The 22,012-nt window shown below is 40.2% G+C and overlaps 1 protein-coding gene across 1 annotated transcript in view; it reads right to left on the bottom strand.

Annotated features, from left to right (window-relative positions):
* The window catches only part of DISC1 (DISC1 scaffold protein), a 344,506-nt gene that overhangs the window by 38,057 nt on the left and 284,437 nt on the right, over positions 1 to 22,012 (bottom strand). The window contains 1 exon segment of the mRNA XM_034765114.1: positions 3,166 to 3,421. Coding sequence (XP_034621005.1) covers positions 3,166 to 3,421 — 256 coding nt within the window.

A 22,012-nucleotide genomic window follows, 5' to 3' on the forward strand; every position in this document is an offset into this window, starting at 1 on the left:
GCCTCTGAAATCCAACCACCGGATAGTGATCAAACCAGCAGATAAAGAGAGACCGTTCATAATCCTCAAATGTGATGATTATGTCAATGAGGACAACCGACAACTCTCTGATGCCACCTACTATAATAAAGTAAGAAGACTCCACACCACAGTTCATCCAGGAATGTAAGGATATCCTTAAATCCTTCCCAAAACAACTCCGAGAGAAACTATAGAACCTCATACCCCTTGAACCCACCCCACGGACCTTCTACATGCTTCCCAATATACACAAACAAGGGAACCTACACAAACCCATCATATTTGGCCACAGCATGCTTACTGAAGGAATATCAGGACTCAGAGAAACCATCCTCAAACCACTCACTACACAAAAGTCCAGTTTCCTGCAGAACACAACTGACTTTCTCCAGAAACTCTGCCACATTAACAGCCTCCCTCCAAATACCATCTTGCCACAATGGATGTTACCTCCCTATATACCAACATCCCTCGCAATGAGGGAATTGCCTCCTACCTCAAATATCTACAGGACAATGGACAACACTCATATCCACACCGACATCACCCAATTCATTCTCACCTGTAATAATTTTATGTTCAACAACAAACACTTTGCCCAGACCATGGGAACAGCCATGGGTACTAGGATGCCTCCCCAATATGCCAACCTGTTCATGGACCACCCCAAAGCATAATTCTTGGAAAAATGCATCATGAAACCAATGATAGTCCTGGGAGAGACAATCTAAACTCCCCTGTATATTTCCACCACAACTTCAACAACCACTACCCATCCATCAAACTCTCTCTACAATACTCCCACACCAGCATCAACTTCCTGGACACCATGATCAGCTTCAATAATCGAATCATGTAGGAAACTACATATGAGAAACCTGCAGATCACCACACTTACCTTCACAGATCTAGAAACTACCCCAAACACCATGAAATCTGTTATCTACAGCCAGGCACTCAGATACCAAAGAATATGCTTCAAGGAAAAAGTCCAGGATATGCACCTTAATGCACTTTAAACTGCCTTCACCAAACAATGACACTCCACCAGAGAAGTAGATTGCATGTTTAAATGGGCCATCCAAATATCCTGAGAGAACTTGCTTCGATACAGGAAAGAAAACCCCTCTGACTGCACACCCCTACTTGTCATCTACCACCCCACCCTGGAAACCATACGGGGTATTAAAACCCATACTCAATGGGGACCACATCCTGAAAGAAATCTTTCCCAAAACCGCTCTTCTGGATTTCAAAGAATCCTCCAGTGTAGCCAGTATCAGCAGAAATAAGCTCCCCTCAGAACAGGACATAACTCAAAGTGACACCAGACCCTGCCATAACAACAGATTCAAAACCTGCAGACATATCTTCATGGCTACGATTATCAACACCCCCCACAACACACCTTTCAGGATCCATGAGTCCTACACATGCCTATCACACCATGTGGTTTATCTCATGCAGTGCACTAAATGCCCCAACAACTACTATGTGGGTGAAACCAGACAATCACCGAGCTCTTGAATAAACTCACACAGAAAAATAAGACAAAAACACCATATTGCTGGTGGGTGAACACAGGAGCGCTGCCAGCTTTTTTGCCGCCCTAGGTGGTGGAAGGTCCCGCCCCCGAAATGCCACTGCTGACAGAAGCGGCAGAAGGTCCCGCACCGAAATGCCACCACCGCGGTCGCCGCCCCCCAAATGTTAGCGCCCTAGGCGACCACCTAGGTCGTCTAATGGGTTGAGCCGGCCCTGGGTGAACACCTCTCATAAAATTATCATTCTATGTCTGACCTTTCAGTCATGGTCCTCAAAGGAAACCTAAACATCATCTTCAAAAGATGAGCCTAGGAACTTAAATTAAATTCATAACTCTGCTAGACACCAAAAATCATGGACTTAATAAAGACTCTGGATTTATGGCTCATTAAAACAATCTTTAATCTTTCTTTGTAATTCCAGAGCAATTTGGTTGATTTCAATGGAGTTAATCCAGATTTATGCTGCTGCAACGGAGATTGGAATTTGTGTCTACTAGCCTTGACTGTAGAAGAATCAGTCACAATCAATCCCAAACCTTCCTAGATTCTCAGTTGTACTTTTGGAAGAAGAGTCAAGCTTTACCTAAGCAACAGAATTGCTGGCATTATCTTTGCAGATTCACCAAGAATAGCAGATAAAATTAAAAACCACAGCTGGCCATTTAGGATGAAAATGCCCTCTGTGTTACAACTTGTCCAGCTATGTAAAACGTTTTATTTTACAAAAGGTTGAAATTACCATTCACAGCCTGATTTAGAATAGAATTTTACTAGACCAGATGGGAATTTACAGTAGGGAAATGGGCTGACTTCTGCTAAATCTCAGTCAATACAAATGCACAATTCAATATCAATTTTCTACATGGTGCAGAGTTCAATGGCTGTTAACAGTAAGTGCTCTTAAGCACACGTTTAATTTTTGACAACAAAATTCTAAAGAAATAAAAACAATGCATGTCATAGGGTTTGGGGTTTTTTGGGTCACATTACATGGTGTTGTTGGATGGTATGACTCCTTAACAGCTTGCTTATCCTTGCAGTGCTGTTAAATGATTACTGGGTAGTTGTAAATATTTAAGACAGAAATTCCAAAGAAAACCACAAAACTTAAAAGAAATATGTCAAGTCCTTTAAGCCTCCTCCTTTTTTCCTTTTTAATATTTGATGCAAACTGGAAGTCTGCCAGCAGCTGAACTGGAAAGACTTAGACCATTCCACTGACATTAGGGGACTGCTTCTCCTCTCCCTCATGCTAATGTAAATCAGGAATAAAAAGTGAATTGAGTCACACTAGCATGAAACTGATGTAAGTGAGAGGAGACATGGTTGATAATTTGTGTTAAATCCATAAAGAATCTTCTGAGAATATTTTCTCCCCAAAATCGATATGTACATTACATATTCTTTCTTAATCTTAAAAAGATTGATGGTGAAAGGAAAAAGGATTAGGAGAGTTTTCATAAAGCTATTTTATTTTTGTCCTTATTTGAGGTCAAATCTAAAGTTAATTCTTAATCTGCTTTGCTGACCCTTAACCCTCCCTCTCAAAATGAAAAACAATGACAACATTCAACAATCTGCAGAAAACTCTAGATACCTCTTTGAGTTCACGGCATTTGGTTTGAGCAATGCGGCATGGAACAGCGCCCCGCTCTGTGCCTTTTGGAAAGTGGCTTTCTTTTCCTCTCTCTGTGTCTGAACAGTGATCATCATCAGCATCCATCTCATCTGTTCGGCCCTCTTCTCCCTCTGAAACACAGCAACCAGCTTCTTTCAGCTGAAACCCTTGGATCAACAGCTGACAGGCCTCCAAGTCAGCTTCCCACACTCTTTCGAGCAGCTGGTTCCCACAGCTGAAATAAAAGCCAAAGAAAAATAAAAATTTGTTTCAGGGAGAATAGTTCCTAACACACAACTTTTTTTTAAACCTAACCAAAAGGGCAGGTCAATGCTCTCATAAAGAGCTCAGCACTTTTTAAAATGGTAATGAGTTATTTCAAGCTGAGAAGCAGTAGAGGGATTTATCTACTGCAAAGTGGATGTCAAGAAAAATCTGTTAAGATGCTGTTACCTTCTGTGGTGTGTACAGTAGGTAGATTAGACCCCATTCTAATTTTACTGAAGTCAATAGAAGTTTTGTCATTTACCTCAATGGGAGCAGGATCAGAGCCTTACTCATTCCCAGTGGCTGTATATCTGTACTGTAAAAAAGTACTTACTTAATCTTCCTCAAGTTGTTCTGAGAGAGAACGTTATCACTTCAACTAAAACATTATTTGTTGCATTAAATATGTTGGTCAAATTATACTTTTAAGAAAATAATGTATGTAACTTTTCAGATTCTTGCTAGAATGAAACAGACAAAAATCTAAAGCATCAGTCAATCAAGATTTATTAATTAAATTAGGACTGTTTTTACTCTCCCTCAGCCTTCTCCTATCTTTTTTGTCTATTTTCCCCAACCTCACTTTGTGGTATTGTACTGTTCCCTTTTTTCCAGCTGAAGAAGGAGTTGAAAGGAGGTTTCCATTTAGAATTTCTTAATATTTTGCACGTCTGTATCTTCTTTCAATCAAAGATCTTTAAGTGCTTTATGAATATTATCCTGAAAACCCTCCATGTACAGTTCTTCAGTTGAAGTCAATGAGAATTCCATGCATGCAAGGTTTTGCAGAATCAGGTATTTAAACTTCTCAGTACCATCATGACACACAGGCATATATTATCTTCATTTTACAAATGCTGAATCCGAAACACAGAGAGGTTAAATTACTCGCTGAAGTACAGTGAAGTGAGTCAGTGGCAGAGAAGGAAATAGAACCCCACAGTCTTGACTCCCATTTCAGTGCTCTAATATCTAGATTTTATCTTAACAACTGCAGCATTTTCTATCAATGTCCTTCAGATCTATCAGCTATAAAGTTAAAAAATTTAAACAAGCCAAAATATTTTATTCCAACTTTCTTGACTAAATCAGATATTCGATTACCACAGATATTTAAGATTTTTACTCTGAACACAGAATAAATTAATTGCAGAGCTAGTAATAAAATGCTTATTTGAGTGACAAATTGTTACTTTGAACAACAGTATTTTTTATTGCACAAATAAAACATACCAACCCAAACTTGAAGCTGCAATATTTTCAGAATACAAGTGTGAATAATTTGGAGTCAGAAATGGAGCCACTGGATTAGTGCTTACAGTTTGTATGGATGCATATTTATTTAAGGTGGAATGTGACATGAGGTCTTCAAATTGCTGCCTGAATCCCAATGGGTTCTGAGCAATGCTAATTAGAAAGGGCGGGGGAATCTTCAACACATGCCACATGAGAATTCTATGTTCCCTCCAGTCAACACTCCACCACCAAGTAAAATAAAATAAAATAAAATAAACCCTACTATTTTCTGTACTAGATGGTGCTTGTCACTACAGTGTAATGGTTACATACACCTCTACCTCGATATAATGCTGTCCTCCGGAGCCAAAAAGTCTTACCACGTTATAGGTGAAACCGCGTTATATCAAACTTGCTTTGATCCACTGGAGCACTGCTTTACCGCGTTATATCTGAATTCGTGTTATATCGGGATAGAGGTGTAGTTAAAAACTTTCCCTGTAGGTATACCTCTGACAATTTTCTTGCCCCTTATAAAAGTTTGTCAGCACCACTGTATAGTATTTTATGAGATATTCATTTTAGACAACTCAAGACTTGACTTGGAACTTCTAACAGATAGCCCACTTTGATTGTTCAACTTAATAGAACACTCCACTGATACAATTAGGATAGAAACAATGATATATGCAATAATTACTGCCAGAAAAACAAATGGTGTTAGAACTACCATAAAGCAGCAGTGTCTTGGGTACATGTTATTCACCCACTAACCAAGTCATTTGGTCATCATGAGTTGATCATGATTAAGATTTATACAGATTTCAGCATTCCATAAATACCGTACATGTCTAACAGCTTTGGGTGTATTTCAAGGACATTATTATTTTGCCACTATATTAGTAAAACTCTGGTACTTCCTGATGTATCCCTAAGTAGATTATCAAATATGTATGTTAATAGACCCTATGTTGCTGAACTTTTCAACTGAAAGCAGTAAATGCACAGATGCTTTTGATGTTCTGAGTCTATTTAATTCTTGGGGCTATACTTCCATAATTTTTTTATTTTAAAATTACTGAAAGTTTAGGGGCATTTTTAAACAAATATTTTGAAAATTGCAAACAGCAAACATAAAACCACATGCCAAATAAATAAAAAATTCTTTATGTGGTCCAATGTTTTGACTATTTCAGCATTTTAGATATATAATGAAATGTAATTAGTCCTAGTGAAGTGGCTGGGACTACTCTTCTTCTTAAATTAAGCACAGTATAACTCTGTAGGATTGGACCTACATTGTGGACAGGTCAAGAATAGGTCACACTTTATATTGAAGTTACATTTAGAAATACATAATTGACTAATAGATGTTATATATGCACGTTACAGACATACCAGTGTGTGTTAAGTACATCAATCAAAGGTATTACAAGAAACCTATTGATTTGTTGGACTCTATAACAGTCGATACGAATTGGTTAATCACTTACTGATCCTTTATAAGCTATTTATAGTGTACTCTTTATATAAAAAAGCATGACCCAAGATTATATATCTAAAGGGGGATTTGTTCCCTGAGGATTCTTTCCATCTTCTATTAAGTTTACAGGCTATTTCTCCCCTCAGGCTTCGTGCAAAATTCCCAGTGATGTCAACAGGAGTTCTGCATGTAGCTCAGCAGCAGAATATTGCTCTAAAACTATTTAGAGTGTTCGCTGGAAGTCCAGGAAAATAGGTTTCCTGCTAAGAGCACTGCAGACACACACACGTCATCTTTGGCTCTTGCATACTTTAGCCTAAATGAAAACATGTGCCCATGTAAGTAAGAATAGCCAAAATATTTTTATAGAAAGTAACAGGAGCTAGACAAGGAGGAAGCATTTTTTGTAAATCTCAGTGCAGCTTATCTCAGAGATGTCTTCTGATGACTGAAACGTGAAGAAAAATGGCTCATGATCCACAGTGGCCAAAACATTGTTTGTGTAGAAGATACTGTTCTTTTAACTGACAGAATGAACCTCTGTGAGAAGCCATATCATGAAAGCCAATAAAGTGAGACTGAAAATGAAACCAAGCATAATAAAATTCATATTCAATAAATACACATGCAAAAACTTTCCAGCAGTGGAAACATAAATTAAATAGAAACAAATAAATGTGTAACTTAGATAACTGATTCCTAACAGAAGCTAGAGTTGCCAACTCTCCAGGATTGTCCTACAGTCTCCAGGAATTAAAGATTAATCATTAATTAAATCTTATGTCATGTGATGAAACCTCCAGGGACATGTCCAATCAAAACTGGCAACCCTATTGGGATCGGGACTAAAGTTTTGATTCAGGAAAGCACCTACGCATGTGCTTACTTTACACACATGAATAAGTCCCATTGACATCAAAGGGATGTAAGCATGTGTACATGGTCAAGTGTTTTCCTGAATCAGGGCTTAAGTGCAGGCATCAAGGAAAAAAAAGCTTAGAATTAATGACATTCAGGAAGATGAAAGATGTTTACTATTGATTCATCCTACACACAGTGTATGCCTTGGAAAATGTATTAAAGACAGTTGGCCAATAATTTCCCACAGTCTGCAATCCCTATTCAGGATGCCTTATTTACCCTCTGCTCAAGCAAAACTTGAATTGACATTAAGAGGAGTTTTCCCTAGGTAAAAAATGTCTAAGGAGTGATGAAATGGGTCTGACAGAAATAACCAGGGAAAGTCATTACAAAGGATACAGAATACCATTTAACATCAGAAGGAAATATGGTCTAGTAAAAAGGGCACAGGATTGGGAATCAGGAGCTTTGGATTCTATTTCTAGCTCTACCACTGACCTACTGTGTGAGCTAAGGAACGTCACTTCATCTCTCCATGCCTCTGTTTTCCCTCCCACTCTCTGTTTCATCTATTTAGATTCTTTGGGGTAGAGATCTTTCTCTTACTGTATGTCCATACAGTGTCTACCTGTCTCTAGAAAGGTAACCACCCTAAGGGAGGCCAGGAAGAAGGAGGGAAAGAAAATCAAGAAAAGTAATGCTTAATCCATTCAAAAAACCCATGAAGACCATATTTTTAGAAACCCCGCCTTTTAATGTAGTTTACCATATTACCATTCATGTTATGTATTAATAGCTATGTTTATACTCAAATATTGCTTAATCCTTCAGAAATTTACCCTCACACCTGTTATCTCAAACATCTGTATCTAAATTTTTCCAGCTTGATTTGCTTTTGATTCTTTAACATTCACACTGCCACTTTCGCCTCCTGCCCCCCCCCGCCCCCCGTATTTTTTTGATGCCTACAACTTTCCACTGCTCATCCAAACCCGCTCTGTAATGTTCCATCATGCGACTGGATCACATGAGGCTTAGTCAGTCAAGGTCCCCACAACCCTGTTAGCTCTGGGTTTAGGAATAATCAGGTAGAGAAGATACAGCTGGAGCTCATCAAACCACAGGACTCAGCTGGCACACACAAAAGGAGAAAGAGGAAAAGAATAGACTGGGGGGAATGGAAAACTTGGACTCAGTTCAAGCAGGGGTATTGGTTTTCCCTTGCTCAGACCATAGAAAGGGCTTTGGTTTTGACTATTTATGGAAGAGAACTTTGGGTTGGTTGGGTTTTGTTAGTTTGTTTTTGATTTTGGGGTTGGGAACTTCTCTCACTGCCAATGAGAAAAGCCTGTTATACACCCCAGAGTCTCAATTTCACATTTCAATGCCTACTAAAACAATGTTGTATATCTCATCTCTACGGCCACCAAGAAAGTTGGAAATCTTGTAAGTTCATTACATACTTTACGCTATACTGATGCTTCCCAGGGCACCAAAACCTTGTTTCTGCTGCTCCCTTGTTTCCAAACTTGTTAACAACCCTTGTTTGTTCATGAGCACTATTAACTCTCTTCTCCATCTAAACACTTTGCAATTTCAGTCTTTCCCCAACAAGGCTCAAGGAATCCTATTTCTTTTCTTCCAAGATTGCCTCTTTTTTTTTTTTTAATTTCTCGTCCCCCTTTGACACTTACTCCAAATCCTTGTAATCAATTATTTCTTTTCCCTTTATTCTCCCTCCCCTGCCTTCTCCCCTTGTACCCTGGGACCACTTGGACATTTGGTTCCTTAAAACCAGTTCCTCCTCCTGACCTACTTCATTCTCTTACTACATACTACAACATTGCTAATGTGCCACTGTCAAAACCAACTTTTCCACTGGTACCTTCTTACTCCTCCATTCCCCCCATCTTCCTCTCCTATATTTCCTTTGTATTTGTAAAATCTTCTATGGACTTGCCTCTGCCTACTTCATGGACCTTACCTCTCTCTACCCACTCCCTGCGCCCAACTGACACTCATCAGGCCTTTCACTATTGGTAAAGAATGTTCTTTCTTGCACCACTGGCTGCTAGAAATAGCCTCCATAGTGCTTCATTTCATATAATATCTCAGCTGAAAACAATTTTTCCAATTTCCTCTCCTTTCTTCCCCTGCTATTATTCATTATTTAGTGCTGTACTTTTATTATTTGAAGTAACTTTGTAAAACTTCTTATGATTAAAATTGTCTGAAAGACGGTGTACAAAATAAATGTGTATTGTATAAATGACTTTGCTGATTAGATCTAAATTACATGATTTATATATATCTTTAAAAGTATTTTAGTTGTAAACAATGATCATTGGATTCTTTTATCTTCTTGCAAAGGACTCTGGGATATCAATGCATGTAAAAGGAAACTTTTTCAACCCATATAAAGAAATTCCTTTTAATATGCTAAGGGCTTGCCTACACAGGGATAATAAGGAAAATTAATCTGAATTAATTAAAGTGTGAATTTAAAGTGGCTTCATTAAACTGCATTAAACCCTTTGTTGACATTTTCAAAGTGAATTGAGCTAAACCAAATTAAAACCACTTTAATTCTGACTATGAGGATCTACACAGGGATTTAATACAGTTGAGTCTGATTTAATACAGTTCAAATAATCCAATTTAAAAATCCATTTGTATTAACTTTCCTAAGAGTTCCCATGTAGACAAGCTCTCAGAATGATTCTGAATACAAAGAGTTTACATAGGTTTATTATTGTAAATTTATTTCTCAACTGCTATAAAATTAAGGACAAAATTTTCAAACATATCTAAATTACCAAAACAGAATAGAAGACTAAAAGAATGGGGAACGGTAAACTAAATGCACGTACCCATTTTGTGTGTATAGCAGCATGTTTGTATTAGCAAATTGTGCTCCCGCCTATAAATCCCATCCCCGTGCCCATCCCCACCAATTTATATGGCAAACATTTTCAAAACTGGGTGCTTAAAGTCATACAATTAAATTCATATTTTAAAAACTTGTGCATGTGTCTATATTTCATGGGACAACTGAATATTGTAAAAATTCTCAATCCTGGAAAACGTATAGTGGAAAATATCAATAGACATATTCTGTGGTGGATGAGGTTCATTTTCTCGACCTTTACAGTGAATAATAGCATTAGTTATTTTACTTGTGTATAGCATTTGTTTAGAAGTTTTTTTTGGTCAAAACATTTACAACTTTGTGTAGAAGTCTGCTAACAAAATTAAGCGAAACACAATATTAATACTAAAAGATGCAGTCCCTCACTGTGCTGTCAGTATACTGAGTGCACACTGAAACACAAATGGCTGGCAATGCTTTCTACCAAATGTTTAAAAGATTAAACCTATCAGCAACAGCCATTATCACAATTTCTCATAGGCTAGGATAAAAATCACCTATTGCATCCACAGTCTATAGTATTTAAGAGCTGAAATCTAAATTGAGATCTAAAAAGAGCCTGATAATATTATTTCCTTTTTTCTCCTACCTATAAAAGGACAAGCAAACTAACATCAACACCTTGAGGGCATAACTGATTTCTTGCATTTTATGTGGCCAGATTATGTAACTGCTCTTTCTGTTCAAGCAAGTAAAGGGGAAGTCCATTTTTTTTATTGCTGAAAACCAATAATGGATATTTTATTATGGTTATTAAAAAACAAGACAGTACAATACTAAGCAATAACAATTAGAAAATACACTTGTACAGGAGTCAGAAGGGAAATTAATTTCTGTTTTCTTTTCATCTGCCAGCTATTCATTTTATCTGGCACAAAACTTTAATCATGGCCTGTCATTTTTCTATCAATATTCAATGTCACTGTGTTATAGTTAAATTATCTCTGCTGGAAACACAAAATGATAGACTGCTGCAGTTTACTGTTTCCACTTTGATTCTTAATGCAAGGTGGATGTTGTGATGGAACTGACATTGCAGATGCAGGAAATTAACTAATTTACAAAGAAATAAGTAGTGAGCACGTATTACTCAATTTAGTGCCTCTACTTACTGTACAATATGTTTTTACCGTATTATCTAATCTATAATGTACAGAATTTACTGCCTCAAGAACCATTTTTTTCTCTTTATGAAGAAATATAGTTCCTACATTAAAACTTCTACTGTAAATAGCCCCTCATAAGGGTAAAAACTTAGCTTTGGTAGTTGAGCATACTCTGCAGTTTCTCAACCCTATTTTACCATTCATCTAATCTGTTGAAGTACCTTCAAGTTTGGTACTGGCACAAATAAGTCCATTTCCATGTCACTTGCCTTTGGATCCTGTGATAACAGTGAAGCCCCATAATGTCAAAGGTTGAGAGTTTTGTTTCTTTCATTAGACAGCTATGGTTGAGATGAGATTTTTTCTATGTTATTTAATATATAACCCTAAATCAGATTTAAATAAGAGGCCCGATTCAGGGAAGCATCTCTATTCAGGATAACATTTATGCATGCTCCTAATATTGCCTTAATAGGGATGGACTGAAGCACATGTTTAAATGCTTTCCTAAACTGGGACCTCAGAATGTATGTGAATGCCCTCAGCTTCCATTGACTTCAGCTGGAGTTGAGGTTGCTCAACCATTCAGAAGCACTTATGATTTCACGGGCACTGCCAACTCTACTACCAGAAAATTTCAGTTTCCAAACTTTTGCAACTAGGAGAAAACACAGCATTTGAGATTTGGGGCCAGATTCTCAGCTGATCTAAATCAGCATAGCTCCACTGAAGTCAAAGCAGCTATGTCAATTTACACCAATGGGAAATCTGGCCTGACATTTTGAAACACTGTTTAGGTTGTACAAGAGAGAATGAGTGCTTGTTTCTTTTAACAAAATGATATGCATAAGAAGCCTGATCCTCTCAACTCCAATTACAGTCACTGTGGGTTGCAAGTGCTCAAAAGCACACAGGAGAAGCTTAGTACACAGACTGGTTCAAGTTTCTTCTTTAGAACTATCATGTTTTTCAGGTTTGCTTCTTGTATATACAAATACACATTCTACAAAAAGCTCCCTTCTACCAGAGTTATAAATTACAAAAAAGTGGCGGCAGTAAATGTCAATTGAATTTGGGATGTGAGTCATAATTTGGGATGTGCTGAATGAATTGAGTTTATTCAAATGAATGACTAAAGACAGGAAGAAGAAATGTCCTTGGTTGAGGTGCAATGGGGAGAGATGTGATGTGCTCATCATGAAAGAATGTACTTTGAAATCCACACTGATGTAACTGGGAAGACACAAGAAATAGCTTACAGTGTTGTCTGGAAATCAGACAGAGCGGACCACTGTGGCCCTACGCACTCCTGTATTCATACCCTACAACTAATGCAATGATGTTTGTACAAAATATGCCTTGTAAAGTATCATCTGAAAGCTAATAGTGCACTGGTCATTAATATCTTTGTAAACCTTATATGTGAAGCTATAAATTTCCTCTATAAAAATAACAGAGGGGTAGCCGTGTTAGTCTGAATCTGTAAAAAGCAACAGAGGGTCCTGTGGCACCTTTAAGACTAACAGAAGTATTGGGAGCATAAGCTTTCGTGGGTAAGAACCTCACTTCTTCAGATGCAAGTAATGGAAATCTCCAGAGGCAGGTAATGGAAATCTCCAGAGGCAGGTATACCTGCCTCTGGAGATTTCCATTACTTGCATCTGAAGAAGTGAGGTTCTTACCCACGAAAGCTTATGCTCCCAATACTTCTGTTAGTCTTAAAGGTGCCACAGGACCCTCTGTTGCTCTATAAAAATGTTACTAGAACAGGTTTAAGACGACAGGCTAGCATAGGTAAAGATGATAAATAGGTTTGGGTCTTAGAGAAAGGAATGTGGGTGTCTCTCACTTTACATAATAGCTGTAACAAAGCTATTAAGCAAACCAGTAGGGGAGAATTAAAATAGTTCCTACACCCCAGAGAGACACAGAAGACTGAATCCCCGGGAGGCCTTCCTAACTTTGAGAACAAAGTCAATTCTTTGGAAATATAAGGGAAGAGAGACTCCATCTTTTTATCTTTCACCTAAGATGACAAGGGAACACAGTACCTGGTACTTCTGTAAGAGACAGTCAGCCATGCTGCACTAAGAGTAATTGATGAGTAAATCCATCTGAAACAAAGACTGTGCCTTGCTAGATTAAGTTTTAGACTTTTAGATGCATGTTTTCACTTTTATTTGCTTATAACTATCTCTACCTTTTCCTTGGCATGGCTTAACCTATGTCATGTTGTTAATAAGCTTGCTTTATTTTAATCTACACCAACTCAATGCTGTGATTTAATTCAAGTGACTACTAACTCCAGTTAATGTTCAAGCTGCTGGGTACTGTCTCTTTAAAGGAACAAACAAACCTTATTTCTCTGAGTAGTCCAGGGGAGGGCTGGACACTTCAGGACAGATGATTCTGGGGATGTTCTGGACCGGAAGTTGGGGCCATCTTGCCAGGTGTATCCAAAGCTGGGGAAACCAGGGTGGGGCTGCTCTGTTGTGGCACACAGACACTCAAGATAACGTGTGCTTGTCTGCTGGTGTCTGGGCTGTGAGCCACAGCAGCAGAGCATTTAAGGCACCCAGGGTTATAGGGCATGGTTATAGGGCAACCTCTTACTGGTCTGGATGGCATCCCAAAACATGACAACCAGATTCTGTTGTCAGTGACAGCAGACTTGCAGAACTCCATTGAAATGGCTGAGAGCAGGATTGGGCATATTGCAGTTACACATTCAAAGAAGAGAGTGAAAGAAAAGACACCAATCAGTGCATCCTCTTTGGCTAGGGTCCTGCTGACCAGCGTGCACCCTAGCTAGCTATTCCTGCTGACAATGGCACACCTACTAGCCAGCTAGTTGCCTGTGCATACTCTTGAACTGGCAAATGATATCCCCACAGGTCAACACATTAACCAACAGATGCTTTCAAATACTATAGAAAGATCTTGACCTGTTCCTTACAGCTGCTTCCCCCCACAAGCTAATCACATGGTAGGATGTAATTTGAACCCAAAGAGTGATAACGGGAAACTGCAACTCCAACATGAGACTGCTCACTTGCAAAGTTCCACAAGGATCAATTCTCTCTCTGGTCCTTCTCAATATCTACATGCATCCACTAGATGAAGTGGCAAGACAACATGGATTCAAGAGCCAGCAATATGCAGATGACAACACAACTTCATCTATCCTCCACCACATATGACCATACGACTCCAACCAGGGTGGCCTAGTTCTTAGATGAAGAACAAGCTGGCTAAAGCTGAAACAGAGCAAGACAGAGGTGATGCTGGTGAGCAGAGGAAAGCACTCTGAAGAGTTTGTAGGCACAGTATAGTCACCTTTGGCTGAGTGTACATACCCACAATTGGTTGATTCAATCCATAGTTTAGGATTGCTCCTGAATTCCTTGCTGATGCTAAACTCCCACATAACAGCATCTTCAAATAAAAATTTCTGTCATCTCCAGCTTGTTAAGCAATTGGCCCATCCCTGGCTGATGACCTGGCCTTAATTATACATAGTTCTGTTGCCTCCCATCTGGACTACAGCAATGCTGTATATATAAGCATGAAACCAGAAGCCCTTAAGCAACTCCAACCACTACAGATCATTTCAGCAACATGGACTATCTATGATTCTATGACTACTGTGAGCACATCAAACCTGTCTCCCACTTTATAAACTGGCTTCTGGATAGGACAGAGAGTCAAGTTCAAGGTCTTGGTCCTTATTTCCCAGGTGCTCAATGAATTGGGCCCGGGATATCTAAAAGATCACCTAAAAGCTCTGGGATGAGGCTTGTGGTTCACAACTTCACTCCTCAAGCACAATGGAATTTTCTATCACAAGGGAAAATCATAGAAGATTAGGGTTGGAAGAGACCTCAGGAGGTCATCTAGTCCAACCCCCCGCTCAAAGCAGGACCAACACCAACTAGATCATCCCAGCCAGGGCTTTGTCAAGCTGAGCCTTAAAAACCTCTGAGGATGGAGATTCCACCACCTCCCTAGGCAACCCATTCCAGTGCTTCACCACCCTTCTAGTGAAATAGTGTTTCCTAATATCCAACCTAGACCTCCCCCACTGCAACTTGAGACTATTGCTCCTTGTTCTGTCGTCTGCCACCACTGAGAACAACCTAGCTCCATCCTCTTTGGAACCCCCCTTCAGGTAGATGAAGGCTGCTATCAAATCCCCCATCACTCTTCTCTTCTGCAGACTAAATAAGCCCAGTTCCCTCAGCCTCTTCTCATAAATCATGCACCCCAATCCCCTAATAATTTTCGTTGCCCTCCACTGGACTCTCTACAATTTGTCCACATCCTTTCTGTAGTGGGGGCCCAAAACTGGATGCAGTACTCCAGATGTGGCCTCACCAGTGCCGAATAGAGGGGAATAATCACTTCCCTCGATCTGCTGGCAATGCTCCTACTAATCCAGTCAAATATGCCGTTAGCCTTTTTGGCAACAAGGGCACACTGTTGACTCATATCCAGCTTCTTGTCCCCTGTAATCCCCAGGTCCTTTCTGCAGAACTGCCACTTAGCCAGTTGGTCCCCAGCCTGTAGCAGTACATGGGATTTTTCTGTCCTAAGTGCAGGACTCTGCACTTGTCCTTGTTGAACCCCATCAGATTTCTTTTGGCCCAATCCTCCAATTTGTCTACTTCACTCTGGACCTTATCCCTACCCTCCAGCGTATCTACTTCTCCCCCCAGCATAGTGTCATTGCAAACTTGCTGAGGGTACAATCCATCCCATCATACAGATCATTAATGACCTGGATGAAAAGCTCATCTGTGCAGGAGAAGCAGCTTTCTCGGGACTAGTCTAGACTAGGGAATGAATTTTCACAAGAACTAAGGCCCATCATGAACCTCACCACCTTCCACTCCAAGTGCAAATCCATTTCTTTACTCTTGCCTTCTCCAATATAAACACACAGCAGTGAGTACATTAAAAAAACTAACAAAACACTACATCACACACAGAATTGTCCCTCTGGAGAGGGGACATGAGAGAAAACAAACCACAGGTGACCAGTGTTAGTCACATTGCTTAATGCAATAATGAAAGGTGCTCAGATCCTATGGTAATGAGGGTGGTATAAAAGCCTATATAGCATAGAATAGCTGGTGCCCTGAAGAGCTTAGTCTAAATTTAGACCTAAAATGTATTTATTTAGATAAAAGAATAATACCACATTCTAAAATGTCTGGTATCTCTTTTTTGAGTTCATTGGGCCACACCATTCAGATTACTCCGATCTGTTAACTCGTATCACAATGAGCTTCATTCTCAATATCCTAACCTAGCATAACAGCAGCATTTAGAGGCATCTGAAAAATAAAGTGTTAAGGTAAAGAATTGGGGTGTGTGTAAGATTCTAACAAAATACACCACTTCTACCTTTCCCAGCAGTAATTTGAACATTTGTGTATTATAGGTATTTCTTTTCACTTTAGTTAATAGTGTTGAAGTTCTTGCAGGAACTGGCTAAGTTTTAAATGGGCCAACTGCACCCCTTTACATGCTGTGTACCTCTGAGATGTGGAGTTGATTTGGGCTTTGAGAATATGAAATCCTGTAATAGGAATACATGCAATTTTCATCTGTAGTCACTGTTAGCATGCAAATTCCTTCTATGGTCATACATAAATTCACATAAACTGTAGGTAGAGACTACATAAGATAGTAGCCAGCTGCTCCTTTAAAAGGAAACTTGTCACTAAAATCCTTCACTATTTGTCTTGGACAAATCAAGAAAGAGTTCGCAGAATGGATTCTCTCTAGACTCGTGACGGGCAACCGGTTAATGGAGAATATAAATTGGTGTCCTTGGATTTAGGTTTCTTCATGGAATTCATACAATTCAAGTAGGTAGAAGGAGATAAGGAAAGAGGAAAGTAAGCGAATGAGAGGGATAATGCAAGGAAAATCATACTCCATCAGTTTCCACATATGGAAATCGCAGTATTGCAAAGGAAGCACAATAAAAGAAAATTGCTTATTCTCAGGTAAGCTAAGAGGATGCAGCAGGAGAAGGGCTACAATGACATTAATTGACTTCACTAAATTGTTGAACTGTATCATCACTGGTGCAGTTGTCAAGAATCAGAGCCAGGCAATCTGAGAACAGCACGCAGATTGAAATGGAGAGATGTGGGCTATCTAAGGAAGGATGGGAACATAATAAACAGCGACTAACAATTTAGAGGGATTGTGAACTTTCAGGACTTTTTCTTTTTAAGGAAGGCTGATATTTGCTGTTGCTTGAGGTAGAATCCTATCACTGCCCTCTGACTGATTTTGACATTCTAGGTATAAAATGACTTGAAGGGAAGAAGAAAAGCATGAAGAAAATACAGTTCATTTCATGAATAAGAACAGAATCCCATTTCCAGTAACCTTGGCGTTAGCGATGCCCCACTGTAAGTCAGTCGTAAGAAATGAACAATCAAAGAGAAAAGATAAGATAATTTAATTCAGAAGCCTGGATAAAGTCCCAGACCAGATAAATTCTGAATTATTATGGACAGAGAGCTAGTAAGGGCTGAATTATTGTATTTCACTGTTTCAGAAGTTTTAAAGGACACTGGCAAGGACGACAAGCCCAATTTTGACATACTTTTTTTCCTCTTTGTATCTGTACAAAATCTTGTCTTATTGCCAAGAATTTTTTAAGGTATAGATGTTTTCCCCCACAAACAAATGCTTTAAAGCTCTTTTATTCCTTAAAAAAAAAAATCGGTATCGGCAGTCCAACATTCATGAACTGGAACAATGGAAAAAATTAAAGGCACAATAAATGTGTGGCGTCTGCAATGTTAGGGGGTCTTTCTTCACTTTTTGCTGTTTTATGTAGTAGCTAAATATTCATAACAAAATGTTCCTAGCATAATGCAAACCATAGCAATATTGCTTTAATATCAGATATTAAACTCTCTAGTATCTGAAGTAGAAAAATAAAAGTATTAGTCTGTCTCCCACTCCTGGATAACTGTCAGCCTGAAGGCCCTGCCTCCTCTCTTGCCCTGATGTCACTATTACACTGAAAACTCTCCCCTATCCCAGACACAGTCTGAAGATTTCCCCCCACCATTTATACAGTTTTCCCCCTATCCACAGCAGCCATGCTCTTCACCAGTGGTGCTCTAAAGCATCCTCACCACCACAGGGGTATGTGAGTAGGGGTTCCATCACTGCAATTGTTTTCCTTTCCGTGGGCATTCATGGATAAATCTCCCTCTTCCTTACGGTCTTGCCTGGTGCAAGGAGTGGTACATATTATTTCCTCCTCACACTGTGTGGTGCACTGGAGGGAGGAGAAGATCTGGTGGAATTTTCCTTTCTGCTGTATGAGAGAGTAAACATTAACTCTGCTCCCTGCTGAAAGACATGAGGGCAGGAAGAAAAACTGGGTTGGAGAAGAGAAGCTGCTTTGCAGCCCATGATGTGAATGGGTTGACTGGGGGCCCTCTCCCAACACCTGGCACAACTCCGCCACTGAACATTGCCAGCCTCTTATGCCAGGGTCAAGTCTCAACTAACTTTGAGCTCTGGTCCCCTGAATTTCCAGAGGGATGGTCTCAATCCCTACCCTGTCTGAGCCATGGAAAAACTTTCTATACCCAAACACGACAGTAACAGCAAAGATATTTTTTTCCCACCCATCTTACCCAATTCACCTCAATGAAGTATTTCCTTCAAAGTTCCGGTGGGACTATTTCAATTACAAACCTAATCGACTAAGCATATTCCAGCTATTGTATGCTTGCCGGACACTACAGAAATCTTAAAATATATTTGGGGCTGTTGTGAAGTCATCCCAGAAATATCATTGTGACAAATGGCTATTATTTTTGTTGTAATTATAATATTCAATTATTCTTTTTGATCTGAAAATCTTCACCTGAGCCTGGGATAAAAGCAGGGCCGGCTCCAGGCACCAGCTTACCAAGCAGGTGCTTGGGGCGGCCACTTCGGAGAGGGGCGGCACGTCCAGCTGTTCGGCGGCAATTCAGCGGACGGTCCCTCACTCCTGCTCAGAGCGAAGGACCTCCCGCCGAATTGTCGCCGCAGATTGCGATCGCGGCTTTTTTTGGTTTTTGTTTTTTTGTTTGGCTGCTTGGGGTGGCCAAAACCCTGGAGCTGGCTCTGCATAAAAGGGTGACGATTAAGTGAATGAAGACAAAATTCTACACCTCGCATGCAAACCAATTAAATACAAGTGGTGAGAAACCTCAGGGCTGGAGTCATTATCTTTGGAGGCTACAAATAAATAGACCATTTAACTCCCAGCAAAAATAAAAGGTCCTTTCATGCAGTAGGAGAAGCTTGACAGATTTCACTTGACTGGGCTGGAGCTTGTTAGAGACGGGGATAAATTAAACTGGAGAATCCGAGTCCCCCTCTCTCACACAATACATAGACATACCATGGCTTCCTAGACACAGGAGTTTAAATGAGATCTCAAAGAGAATGGACTGTAAGTTGAAAAAGAACCTTATTTTTTGTAAGTAATAGTTCTGCCACATTAACAAAACCTGTTAGCTACTTTTCTGTAATGCACTTTTCTGCATAATCCACTTTTATTTTGCAGAGTTCTTCCCTTGTGTTTGGCTTTTAACAATCATTCTTTATGTTTTGGTTGTGCACAGTGGTACCAATCAGGTTTTGGGCCCCATTATGCAAATAAATATTATGGGCCAGATCCTAAACATTGAGGTCAATGCTGCTACGTAGACTTACACCAGCTGAGCATCTGACTATATATGGAGATGTGATGGGAAACTGCATCTCCACTACTAGACCCATCAATCTGTGTAGTCTTTCAAGCATCAATTCTCACTCTAGTCCTCAACACCTACATGCAACCACTAAGTGAGCTATTCAGATGACATGGGCTCAAATGCCAGCATTATGAAGATGACACATATGTCATGCTATCCTTCACTACTTACAACCATTCCAGTGTGAGGGGATACATCTGTACAATTCATGAATTCTGTGAGAGATACCCTATCAGTCTGTGTCAGGCTGCAAACTCCATTTTGAAAGTCCAGCCTTTTGCCTCTTCTCGCTCTGTTTGCCACCATGTTGAGTTAAAATTCTAAAGGCTGGTGACAAAAGAACAACAACAAAGGGTAGCTGACTAAATACCCATTAGTTGGAAATCTATTTATTCTACACAGTTACTGCCCAGAAGAACTGGGTTAGCAAGGGGGAAGTCATATTGGCAATAAAGTCACATGTGGGGAGTGGTCTGTGCTCATGTGAGAAGCTGGCACTGGTATCACCTGACACAGAGAGCTGAAGGTTTTAAAAGGACAGAGGCTCAGGTGCCATTTTCTCCAGTTCATGAGAGACCACTGTCCATGTGACTGCCTGCATTGCCTGCCTTCCTGGACACCAATGGTCACTAAGGACTCACAAGGGAAGAGTGAAATAAAAAGGGACAGGCATGTAATGTTTATTGTTTTGTATGATCTGTACTTCCTGGGCTTTGGCTGATTAAGTTTAAAAGAGCATAAATGTGTTAGACTCTGTGAAGGGTGCATGAGTGTGTGTTCACTGCTTCACAACTGCTGCATGTCTCTGAGGATTCATCTACACTGTATGCTTCTTTTGGCAGTGAGTAGCGTGCATACCCGGCTAGCCCCCCTACCACGGGTATAAACAGCAATGTAGATAGTGAGGCACAACTTAGCCCAGTAAAAAGACATTCCTGAAGGTGGTGGGTATGTACTTGCGTACATACCCTACACATCTCTCTACACACCTAAGCTGTCTCTCCCACGTCTGCACCACTATTTTTAGCAGTGTTGTGTCCCATAGCCTCCCTGCTGCTGGAGCCCTTCCTTGCCACAAGGAAAGGCTCAGGCCAGGAGGATTCAGCGAGGAAAGGCTCTGCCAGCTTTCCGTCACTGAAGCCTTCCTCTGCCGCAGGGAAAGACCATCAGGGAGCTTGTGAAACCTTTCCCCACTGCAGGAGCCTTTCACTGACGTGTAGCTACACACTGCAGTGGGTGCACTGCATCCTTTTCGCAAAGGCGTGTAGGTACATGTACCCACATTCTGCTAACACTGATGTGCAGGGTAGATGTAGCATTAGAGTTAAACTGTAAACAAGAAGCTTCACATATTCAGGTTGGACTTGTGGGAGAGGTGTATGTTTAAGTAACTGGGAGATCTTGGTGACCAGCACTGGTCTGGGTCCTTGAGCAGGTGAGCTGAGGAGCCCCATTTCAAATAACGGGGAGAAGACTGCCCAGGAAAAGTGCCATAGAGGCCAAGGAAGGAACCAGTGCTGCAAGGTGCTTGAAACACCCTTGGAATCCAGAATAGCAGAAGCTTGGATTCCCCTCACAGCAGTCCTAGTAGGTCACCAGGAGGGGGGAGTTGCAATTATCTGTGATACCTACTGCTTGGATGAGATTAGTTCATAGATGTAGAATAAGCTGGCTAAAGCTGAAACTGAGCAAGACAGAGGTGATGTTGGTGAGCAGGTGAAATCACATTGAAGAATCTGCAGCCACAATACGGCCTCCTTTGGTTAAAGATACATACCCACAATTGGTCAGCTTAGCCTGTAGTGTAGAAGTAATCTTGGATTTCTCGCTGACGCTAAGCTCTCATATAGCAACATACACAAGTAACTCTTTTTATTATCTCTGGGTGGCTAGGAGAATTCACCCTGTCTGGATGGATGATGACTTAGCCTCAATTATTCATGGCACTGTCACTTCTTGGCCGGACTACAGCAACATAATGTATCTGCCCATAAAGCCTGCAGCACTTAGGAATCTCCAACTAGTACAGAATGCTGCAGTGCATCTCATCAGCAACACAAGCTACTGCAAGCATAACAAACCAGTCCTCCAATTTCTAGCATGGCCTTCCACAGGATTTAGAGTCAAGTTCCAGGTCTTGTTCCTTCAAACAGCT

This window comes from Trachemys scripta, chromosome 3, assembly GCF_013100865.1.
Source record: "Trachemys scripta elegans isolate TJP31775 chromosome 3, CAS_Tse_1.0, whole genome shotgun sequence".
NCBI classification, from domain to species: domain Eukaryota; kingdom Metazoa; phylum Chordata; order Testudines; family Emydidae; genus Trachemys; species Trachemys scripta.